This window comes from Vigna radiata, unplaced genomic scaffold, assembly GCF_000741045.1.
Source record: "Vigna radiata var. radiata cultivar VC1973A unplaced genomic scaffold, Vradiata_ver6 scaffold_70, whole genome shotgun sequence".
In the NCBI taxonomy this organism is placed as follows: domain Eukaryota; kingdom Viridiplantae; phylum Streptophyta; class Magnoliopsida; order Fabales; family Fabaceae; genus Vigna; species Vigna radiata.
Window position 1 is genome coordinate 1438777 of NW_014542367.1, and position 11541 is coordinate 1450317.

Genomic DNA, 11541 nt, shown 5'->3' on the forward strand with positions numbered 1-11541 from the left:
AAAAGATGAAAAGGAGCCTAAGCATCCAAGAGATCCTCTCGAGAGAGTGAAATTAGGTATGGTCGCCCCCTTCTGTCAAAAGAATGCATCTAAACTCGCAATAGGGCTATTTATAGGTGAGGAGCGCAACAGAAAACAGGCCCAAGCCCGGCGGAACAAGTGTGGCGCCCGGCGGTTTCCCTCAAATCGCACTACCGCCCGGCGGCAGGGGTCTACCGCCCGACGGTTTGTCTCTAATCGCAAATCCGCCCAGCGCCCACGCTAGGTGCCTACTCCTCGCCCTAGACCGCCCAACGGTGGAATTTGCCGTCGGGCGGTGCGTCGACTCTTCAATTCTTTAATTTTCTTCTCTTTTTTTGAGTCTACGACCTTTACCTTAGACTTCATTCTTCACCTTCTCAATTTCGCTACAAAACAATGCAAAACAAGCATAATATTGCTAAAAACAACTTTTGACTCTCTACATACTCATTTATTGAGTTTTGCTTGATTCTAAGCTCATTCTAAGTAGTAAAGGGCGTAATTTGGTCTAAAATGACATATGAAAATAACTGTTTTTCAACCTTAATCACTTGGTTGTTCAGTTCAGGTTGAGTTGAACGTCGAGACATGTTGTTTAGGGTTAGATCTTGGAGAGGCTAAACTCGGTCTAATCAGGTTGACTACAAAACAAGGAGTGGTACTAATACTCGCTGTAACCAGGAGTGGAAAAACCCATTTAATCTTGGAAAATAATAGTGGAACCCCTCAAGAGTTCTTAAGGAAGAACTGAACGTAGCTCAGATAGAGTGAACCAATAGAAAGAGCGCACTTTATTACTTTACTATTAAAAAAATCTTCATTTCATGTTGTCATAAAAAACAACGTCTAACATCTCATAATCTTTATACATAGACATCTTTCTTACAAGTTATTAGATGCTACTCTGCACAAAAATTCGAAAAGCTATATCTCAAAATTCATTCTTTGTTAAAACCTTTATAAAGTCTTTTGAAGCGTCACCGTTCGAGAATATTTTTATTTGTTAATCTTTTTAACACTCATCAAACACCATTTGCAAAAAACTTGAGAACAATATTCTTTCTTCCCACCCTCCCTCCCCCTCCTTTAGTGTTCTACTGTGGTTTCAGAATAAACACAAGGTGGAACACGTAAGAGATGAAAGATATGTAGAAAACTTGGACACAAAAGAAACAGTTGCCTACAAGCTCCTCAAACAGAAGACTAGACAAGCCCATCAACAACACAACCAACTACAACACCTACTGCATATCTTGAAGGAAATCAACCGACTACCACGAACCTAACTCCATCTTAAGCAAGTCATATTACTGCATGTCAACTTCAAGAAATTGTCATATAGGAGAGGCCTAATTTGCAAGTCATGAAATGTTATTTATGTATATATTTTGGCCTATTTTGAAAGGCATATAATTAGGATCTTATGTATTGCTTACTAAGTGTACCTTTGTTGCTTAATAGTCAATGTCTTTCGAAAAACAATGTTCTTTGTTTGAAAGTATTCGGAAATTAATATCATGTGTATTTGGAGCACAATTTCACTTTTGTGCTTTTATGTATATTGCAAAAGACTTTGATTTATTTAATAACATCACATTACAAAAACATATACCCGAGTTCATCATAGTTACTATATAACATCACATTACAAAAACATAACCCACAAACTACATAATTTGCTAATCTAATGGAATTTTATACAACTTCCAAACAAGGATGATAGTAATCAACCCCAGAAAATATAGCATCTATATTAATAACTTAACCCATTTTTCAGAAATCATAAGAGATGTTTCCAAGTTATATATATATATATATATATATATATATATATATATATATATATATATCTTTCTCCTTTGCCTACCAATAGTAGCATCTCTTTCATTCCCGTTATCTTCATTGCAACTTTTGAAATAATTGCACCCCTGAAAATCTTCATTTCCACTCAACTCTTCATAAAATCCAAAAAAAAAACAAGGATTTCATTAACAGTAAACACTCGTTAACAGCAAAAAAATATACCCTGAATGAAAATTAAAATCATACATTACACCTTATAGTTAAGGCAACCTCAAAATTGTTTCTCATAATTCTTGACAGTTTTAGCTATTCTGAACACTACAACCTCCCCACAATAGCAAATTAGTGTTCCACCCAATCCCTTAGACGAATCACCACGAGAGGACACATTGTGGTTTTGTGTCCCTCACGAGCAATACAAACAACCTTGATAGTGAGACGTTGCACTTCATCAACTATCACATGTCCCCAACCACACTTCCTGAACTAACTCGCAACAATAGAAGAACACAGTAGAGACTAGGGAAAACTTCTAACTTTTAACTTTTGCATTAAAAGGACACGTTAAGAACACTATTTCCATAAATTTTTACACATAGACATTGTGCTTTATCACATCATCACATGTTAATATTGTTTTTGGAAAACTAACGATAAGGACTTGATTAATACACATTAAAACATTAGGACAACGTTTTTAAAAGTAGGGACAAAGTAAACATACTTCCTCATAGTGGAGACCATCTAACTAGTTAAGGCTTATTATACTATTATAATTATAAAATTAAATTAAATAATTTTAATGCAAATTTATTGTATTACTTTGCATATAGTTGTATAATTGAAAGAATGATTAAATTTAAAAAAAAATGTTCAAATTAAAAAAAAAATTCAGAAAAGGTCAGATAAATTTGATAAAATAACTATTTTAATTTGAAAAGACTTTTATTTAAAGAACAAAATTAAAAATAAATTTGAATATCAAAAAGAAAAATTCTTTATATATACTAATAAAAAACGCATTAATTATGCACATGTTATTTTTTTATGACAAAAAATTAATAAAATTATTACTATTATTGTTATTATAATTATAAAATTAAATATATATAATTTTTATAATTTTATTTATTTTGTAAGTAATTTTATAATTAAAAAATATTAAGTTTTTAAAAAATAAAATAAAAAAACATTTGAATTTTTAAAAAGTTACTTAAAGAGTTAAATTAGTAAAATAATTATTTTAATTTAAAAAATTAGTTTAAAAATGTAAACACCAAAAACGAAAATATAAAATATACCTATATTTATAGATATAGTTAAATGTTATATTTAATTCCATCACAAAAATCAACCCAATAAAATATAATTTTAATTTATTTCTTTCCCATACATCTTTTTGTTGTATTTCGATTTAGTTGTTACATCAGAAAACATATAATCCTCAAATAATTTCCACAGATTTTTATGTTCTTTGTTGTTTAAGAAGACTATGTCTCTGTTTCTAACACTGAACTGAGTATGTCGTTGAAGGCATTAGCAACCTCTCCTCTTTCGGGGATCACTGTTTTGGTCGTTGTCTTCGCTTTCCTTCTCAGGTTTTACACCAAATTCGACACTGCTGAGGTTATTTCTGTTAACCCACAAAAATTTAGGTTCTGGGTTTTTATTTTTGTGTGTCGTTTGTTCATTTGGGTCATAAAAGACCCTATGTTTATTTTTTCAATTTTTAATTAATTTTTATTCATGTGTGGATGATGAAGTCAACGATTTTGACTCTGCGTTTTTGTTTCGTAGAGATTGTTTAGTGGCGAAGAGCTTGCATTGTTCAATGGATCTGACCAGGGGTTGCCAATCCTCCTTGGAATTCTTGGGTATTCTCTCTCTCAATTCATTGAATGAGATAATTTGAAATTGTGATGTTTGTTTAGAATGTTAGGGCTGATACATTAATACCTTTTTTTATTATTTTTATAGATCTGTTTTTGATGTAACCAAGGGAAACTCTCATTACGGGTCAGGAGGGGGCTACAATCATTTTGCTGGAAGGTATGTTCTTTGAACCCTTTTCTCATCCAAAATTTTTGTTGTTACTGTTGTTGTTGTGCTTGGAATTGTGAGAAAGATTTACTTTCCAACACTTACTGACCGCAATTTGTTCCTTCCCTTTCTTTTTCTTTCCCTTTTTGGCATGAATTCAGGGATGCTTCTCGTGCATTTGTGTCTGGAAATTTCACAGGTAAATGAGTTGTGTTAGTTGTTCTGGTTGGTGTTTCTTAATGTGAGGGAATAATCCAGAATTGGGGACTGTCAACCACGACCAATGAGAACTGTGTTTTCTTTATTGAGGGATGAGAGAATTTGTTAAGATGCTCAATATATGTGTTTCATTTGGTTTATATTTTGAAAGCCTTCTCAGATATGTCTGTTTCACAGTTATGCATTTTTATTTGTTTCAAATTTATATGTTGTTGTTAGGACTTCATGAAAGGAGGAAGAGAAATTAAATAAAATAATATGTTGATAGAGTATGGAGGGTTTATGAGAGGAAAAGAAGAGTTATGAAAGAGGGAGAGAAGAGTTAATGAATTCCTAACTATAATAACAGTTAGAGGAGCGGGAATAGAACTCATATAAAAGAGCTATTGTTTTGTGGTAGAATAGGTTTTGGAATTCTTTTGTATAGTCAGGATTCTATTTATGTTCTTTCTTGAGTGCGTGTGTGGCGTTATCGATAGGTTTCATATCAAGAAACCTATCATTTGGTCCAACCTGCCGGATCACAACGAGAGAGAGAGAGAGAGAGACGACCCAGCAGGAAGAGAAATGGAGGGTAGGATGAATGTCCTGGAAGGCCAGATGGAAGCAGTGGAGACGACAGTGGATGGGTTGAAGGCGGAGACGAAGGTGCTACACCAGGAAATTAAAGAACTCACTCGAGTTCTTGGAGGGAAAACGAGGAATCTGGACTACAATTCGGAAGAGAGCCAAGTTTCTATAAACGAAAATAGGAGGGGAAGGCGAGAGGGCTCAGACAACGAGTTAGATTACAAACGGAGCGAGGCGCCACCCATTTGGGTGAAAAGGGTGGATTTGTCGACGTTTGAAGGGATTGACCCCCTCGGATGGGTCTCTAGAGCGGAGAAGTTGTTTGAGATACAGAATGTCATGGGAAGCAGTGGGAACATCCAGTCTTTCATGTGTCCCAACTTAAATTAGCAGTGGGAACACAGCAGGTGGAGAGAGAGCTACTGGAGGACCTACAAGGGGGAGGGCTAGTTTGTTGGCCCTTCAAAGTGCTAAACAGGAGGACAAATCAAATCTAGGGAGGACCAATGCCACAGGTGCTTATTGAGTGGCAAGAGGGAGGTCCGAAAGCCATTACTCGGGAGGTTGAAATGACAACGAAGGAGTAATTTCTAGAATTCAACCTTGAGGACAAGGTTGTTCCAAGGGTGGCGAGTAATGTTAGGACTTTAAGAGTGTATGAAAGGAGGAAGACAAATTAAATAAAATAAGATGTTATAGCCTGTTAGGAGGTTTAGGAGGTCTGTTGGGACAGTTGGGGGGTTAGTAGTTGGTTGTCTGGAAGGGTTAGATTTATAAGTAGGCAAAGGTGTCTTGGGACAGACATGTTTTTGCTTTGTAGTATCTTAGACAGGACCATTGCATCCTGTGAGAAGGGAAAGTGTTCCCTTGGAAGTGTTTGGCAGTATACCTTGTATTCTTTGTCTTCAAGAATAATAATATAAGGCCTTTTTAGTGTTTCCTGTGTGTTTGGTGTTGCCTAGTGTTTGTTCAAGATTTCTTATTCCAAGAAATCTATTAGTTGTACACTAAACGGGTCTCACATCTCTCATGTTCTTATTGCTTTTAATTGCAATTGAATTTTTTGATATTTGAATGTGTTTGAAGAATATGGCCATTCTTGAATTTCAGAGTTCTCTTTTGTTTTTTATTTGATTTTGGACTTGCTCCTCTTCACCATTCTAGAAATCATGCCACATGATCACCCTTTAGATATGTTTGTATCATATCTTGTATTGTATTTTGCCAACCTTAGAGGTCATCTTTACTATTCACCCTAAGATTGATCAAATATGTCTGTTTTTGACAGTAAAGAGAATTTTTATTGATGACAAAGAGCGGTGTTAGATAAATAAGACATAATGCTTTAGAATTTGAGAGGAAGAAATATACAAAAGAAAATGTTAGTAAAATTAAAATTTGTCTATAACTTTGTTTGTACAAAGAAAAAAAATATCTTTAATCATTCTAGCATGCCTCTTAACTCTTTCATATTTCATTTTTCTTTTTCTCATGTAGGAGATGGTCTCACTGACTCACTGCGCGGTCTATCTAGCATTGAGGTTGTAATCAATGTGATTTGTTCATTTCTTATTTTTTTTTCGTCAAGATTTCATAGGAAGCATGGCCTTACAAATTGATTTGCCCTTCTTGTCTCCTTGAATTTGTAGATGCTTCTTCTATATTTTGTGAACTAGCATACATTTGATTGTCCAATATTGATGTAACATTTTGTTTGCAAGTGTAAACCTTAACCCTAAATTAAATTGTTCATGCAGGTGAAGAGTATTGTTGAATGGAGGGATTTCTACCATAAATCTTATAAGTAAGTCATTTTTTCTGAAATATGTTATTTTGCTTTAGCTAACTTTAAAGTAGTTGGTTAAAGTCATGAATATCTTGGAATGCATCCATTATGCACCTTTATGTTGTCAAATTGATGTTTTTCATTGGAAAATGATTGACTGCTTTAGATCCTAAACTTTTGGTCATACAATGTGTTTTTGGAGTTAAAGAACATTGACATAACTTTTAATTTTGTGTAGGTTTTAATCACATTCATAACAAAGATATTATATGAACCACTACCTAGTAGTGTATGGTTGAATATGTTTTTGCATTGTTCTATTGCTATTTCTTTATGTAACTCATTGTTTAGCATCTAGAGTGTTGGGTGTTTTGTAGGTTAGTTTTTGATGATCAGTTATGCTAGCTTGTGGAACTAAAGAAGCCAAAATTTTGTGACTTTGTGCTATTTGTGCTTTATGTTGGTGCATATATTGGAACTCAAAGAATGAGCATCTTCTTTATGAAGGATTAAGGGTGTGTTTGAGACAACTACGAAAATTAGATTTGTTAGAAGTCCACATTGACTAGAGATAAGACCAATTTAGAATATATAAGTGGGTCTAAAACTGGTTTTGTGGGGTTGAGTTAGACTTAAAGTCCACTTCTTAACATGGTATCAGAGCTAGGTGAGAGTCTATCCTAGCGATATTTGTTGTTTGTTGGACATATTGTTCCACCCGCTATCGGGTTGCTATCAGATCACCCATTAATGTCTAGTCTCATGCTCGAGATGTATATACCTTGGCATGAGGGGTGTATGTTGGAAGTTTCACATCGACTAGAGATAAGGCCAATTTAGAGTATATAACTGGGTGCAAACCTCACCTTACAAGCCGATTTTATGGGGTTGAGTTAGCCTTAAAGTCAACTTTTTAACAAGATTATTTCAATAGATCATTTAATGTGAGTTGATTTTTTGTTATAATTAACTGACATAAATTATTATTAGAATAAGCGTACTTGGGTGTAAAGCTTGTGGTCTTTTTTGGAAGAAGGGTCGTTATGTTTTGAGTATTCCAAAAGGCACCAAGTTCCACATTGCCTAGTTTACTTTCTTTCCAAGTGTTTATATACATAGACTCTCTGTATACCTTTAAAGTGGGTAGCAAGTGTTATGGGCCTTGCATGCATGAAATTTTAGCCATCTTTTGGACTTTTTTGTGCACATTTTAGTTCAAACTTTTGTTGATTTTCCCATGTGCGATAAGGATGTCTAGGTCCTTTTAACCATTTGGTTTATTTATTTTTTGTCTTCGATTAATACAAATCCCTAAAACCTTATCCAATATAGATTTAAGGCTATCTAGATGTTGGGCCCTTGGTTTTGGGACCCATGCACTCCATGTGTCATGTGCTGGTTTGCCATTGAATGAGGACTTGAGGTACTGTTATGCCATAGATCTGTTGCACTCGGTGGTCCAAAACTTTGGAAGGAAAACAACAGGATTCATGCTCGTGAAGCTTTGTGGGCAAATCCTTTTCTATAGGATGAGAACCTATGGCCTTTCTGAGTTGAGAGACATGAAAAACAAGATGGATACGAGTTGTTTATGGTAGCTGAAGGCGAAAAGCCATTAGGCCAACCTATTTTAGCACCAAAAAGGGCCATAATAACGTGGGGCAAGTTTTGGATGGAGTCGACTAGGCATCAGCAATTGTCTATGGGGTCTAATCTTTCAAAATATCCAATCATCCACCTTAATTGAGGAAGGTCTTCGCTTTCTATTAGCAAACTCAACCATATGATCTTGCACCCTATGTAAGTGATATTTTAGTTGTGTGAGAGCTTCATCCTTGGCCATGAGATCTTGGGCAACAACTTCCATTGCTGTTTCGCCGGGAACAAAGCGAGTAAGTGCAAGTGGGGAAGGGCCATATACAATTTCAAAGGGGGTGCACTGGGAAGACCCTTGAAGACTGGTATTATACCAATACTCGGCCCAAGGAAGCAAAAGTAGCCAACCCTTCGGTTGCTTGGAACAAAAACACCTTAAGTAAGTTTCTAATGTCCGATTGAGTACCTTCGATTGACCATCTGTTTCGGGGTGATGGGCAGTGCTCATCAACAATTTTGTACCTTGCAATCGAAAGAGCTCCTTCCAAAATAAATCCAGAAATGTAGGGTCTTTGTCGTTGACAATAGATGTAGGAATGCCATATAACCTCACAATCTCCTTTACAAACACCTCAGCAATAGACCGAGCAGAATAAGGATGTTTAATTGGGATGAAATGACTTTATTTGCTAAGTCTATCGATCACCACCAAGACAGCATCATACCCATTGGATTTGGGTAATCCAACAACAAAATCCATACTAATTTAATCCCAAATGGCTTGAGGTTGACCATTTCAAGTGGATTAAGATTTATGCTTTGCTTTGTTAGTTTGTTGTGTTATCAAATCCACTCTTCATCCTTACCCGATACTTGTTTGGTAGGGAAGAGAGAAAAGATAGAGAAATATGTGAGAAATAAAGCAGAAATGGAAGTTGTTTGGCGGAAGAGAAATTGAGAGAAATAATGAGATTTTTTTTTTTATTGTAATAATAATGTATTTATTTATTTATTATTACTATTATTACATAAAAAAGATTTATAAAAAGTTTAGACTCCATATTGAATTATGTGGCCAACTCCCTATTTCCTCCTTTTCACCACTTTGTCTCTTCTATCCAATCAAACCACGCCTGCTCACTCCTCTTTCTTTCCACTCTCACTAACCCCCTTGCACCGCATCCAAACCTACAGTAAAGTAGATTTTTTGAGCTCACAATACTTTTTTTGTGTATCTGGGAGTAATCCCTAGAACTCTATAACAGTGATACTCGGCACAGTTATGTGTTCCATGACCCACATTGGTGTCATTGCCTCTTCACAACTTTATTGCTGAATTATTGAGGCAAAGTTCATTGTGCCCTCCTGCCTTGGACGAACATTTGCTTCTTTAGACACCCTTGTCAAGGATCTTTAACAATGCATACTTTTTTGATGTTGAATTCTCTGCAGATTTATATCTACTCCGTATTCTGAACAATCTTTGTTGCTTGTAGTTCAGACAAGTTGAGTTTATCACCTTTCTCTGAACGCAGCTAATAAAATTGCAGGCATATTTCTGGGAATCCCTCTGCCCTAAACTTTTTTTTTCTGAGATAGGATTGTGGGTATGGGATCTCTGTCTTCTTTGTTCTAGTGCTATTTTAGTGGGTTTTCCACTTCATACAATGTGGTGTTTGGGTGGCTTCACGGTATTTTTTTCATTTACTCTGATTCTCTAACAGGAACTTATATCAGAAACATGATCTCCTTCCTAACATGCATCTTCCTGTTTGTATCGCAGCATATTCCTTTAGTGCTTAACAGTTTTCTTTTTTCATACTAACTTTTATAGGTATGTTGGCAAGCTAGTTGGCCGATACTATGACAGCCAAGGGAATCCTACTAAATATTTGAAAGGGGTGGAAACCAAGGCTGCTAGAGGTGCACAGCTTCTAGAAAAGCAGAAAATTGAAGAGGCTAAACAACCATCGTGCAATTCGAGATGGAGTCAAGACGAGGGTGGTGAGGTATGCACTGTTGTCATTATTTGTAATCACTCTTTCTATATTTTGTTTCTTCGTATAACAATTAAAAAAAGTCATATATGAACAGATTGCTGGTGATTCATGGTTTTCTTACTATGTTTTCATTTCTTGGATTGTCCAGTTACTCTGTGTTGCTGATTTCTTACATCCAAACTACTCGAATTAGCAACTTAAAATTAAGTGGGAAACAAATGAATATGACAATAAACTTCATGGAATAGGGGAAAATTTTATGCATGAATTACACGGAGTTGATAAATTTGATTAGCTTTGATTATGCAAGAGTAAACTCAAATGTGTTATTGATTAAAAATGTAGTATGTCAAATGCTAAATTGGTAAGAATAAGACCAAGTTTAGCACCGAGCCAAAGTTTAGCTTGGTGTTAAAAAAATGTGTCCTTATATGTCCTTATATGCTGCATGTTTCTCTACAAATTAATGTTCGTCTATGCATAGCATAATTTGTGGAAACTCTCTGTATTAGTTTCTCCAAATTTGATTAACTTATTTTTAAACTTGTCATAAATTGTATTTTATTTTTTATTTTCTATTCCTACCTTTATCTATAGAAAAGTTTATCCAAACATGTCCAAAATGAATTGAGCTTCTCACAATAGCTAAAACTACCTCGTATATTTAACTTTTATGCTAACTAGATCTTTTCATTTAATTTCTTCAAAAAGCTGAGGTATATTAGTTAATATTAAGTTGAGGAAAAGTGTATAGAAATAGGCCAATCATGTATTAGACAAAGACATTGTTGCCACTTAAATTGTCTGCAATCATGTTTTCAAGTTATTATGACAAAGATTTGCTTATTTGGATTAGGTATGGTGTGATATTGGTTACCCTAGATTGGTACAGAGACCACTAGAGATTGCTTTGACAGGGAAGATGAGCAAGCGTTGTGCATGCTTTGAAGATTCTCAATTGGATCAACCTGGTTTAGAGGTATATGAAGGGTGTGAACGCCGAGCCACCAAGTGCAAACTTTAATCAAGAGTTTAATGTTTTTTTTTTTTTTGAGCTATATTTATGTATATTAAAAACTTAATTTAGTGAAAAAGTTAATTACTTTTGTAACTTATCATTTATATTTTGAGGTTTGCTTTGTGCTATTTTAATCTGGAATAATCACTCTTCTTTAAAAGTTAAACTAAAAATCTGTGCTATTTGCCTGCTCTAGAAATAATCAAGATTGGATTGCTCTTTCGTTTCCAGTTCTATTTTTTTTTTTTATCATTAATCTGTAACTTCTATTTTTTCATAAATTATAATTGAAATAAATCTAAAATGTAAATCATTTCTACTTTTATATGTAAAAAATATGAATCACTCTTTCACTCGTATTTCCTAAACCATTTCTTAGTTTTTCTTTGTAAAGCGTTTTGATTGTATTCTTTGTCATCACTCTGTCAAGAAATTTTATAAGCAAGAAAACAACTACAATTAAAACATTTGAAAGTTACATTGACAAA

General features: G+C 34.6%; 1 protein-coding gene across 2 annotated transcripts; it reads left to right on the forward strand.

The window, feature by feature from the left end:
• Positions 1–3250: 3250 nt before the first annotated feature.
• On the forward strand, positions 3251–11194 carry LOC106779924 (membrane-associated progesterone-binding protein 4). Of its 2 annotated transcripts, none has more exons than XM_022776788.1 (8): positions 3251–3479; positions 3624–3698; positions 3802–3873; positions 4026–4063; positions 6151–6194; positions 6411–6457; positions 9870–10044; positions 10892–11194. In XM_022776788.1, the coding sequence occupies exons 1-8, from the start codon at positions 3346–3348 to the stop codon at positions 11057–11059; spliced, it is 753 nt and encodes a 250-aa protein (XP_022632509.1). In that variant the 5' UTR covers positions 3251–3345; the 3' UTR covers positions 11060–11194. The 2 variants fall into 2 exon arrangements, with proteins under 2 accessions (XP_022632509.1, XP_014523630.1); XM_014668144.2 differs by having other exon boundaries at positions 3254–3450; positions 3622–3698.
• The last annotated feature ends 347 nt before the right edge of the window (positions 11195–11541 follow it).

Coding starts and splice junctions, on each gene's coding strand:
- LOC106779924 (XM_022776788.1), top strand. CDS start 3,346: ATGTCGTTGAAGGCATTAGCAACCTCTCCTCTTTCGGGGATCACTGTT. Junction 4,064..6,150: donor TGTGTCTGGAAATTTCACAG/GTAAATGAGTTG, acceptor TTTCTCATGTAG/GAGATGGTCTCACTGACTCA. Junction 10,045..10,891: donor GTCAAGACGAGGGTGGTGAG/GTATGCACTGTT, acceptor TATTTGGATTAG/GTATGGTGTGATATTGGTTA.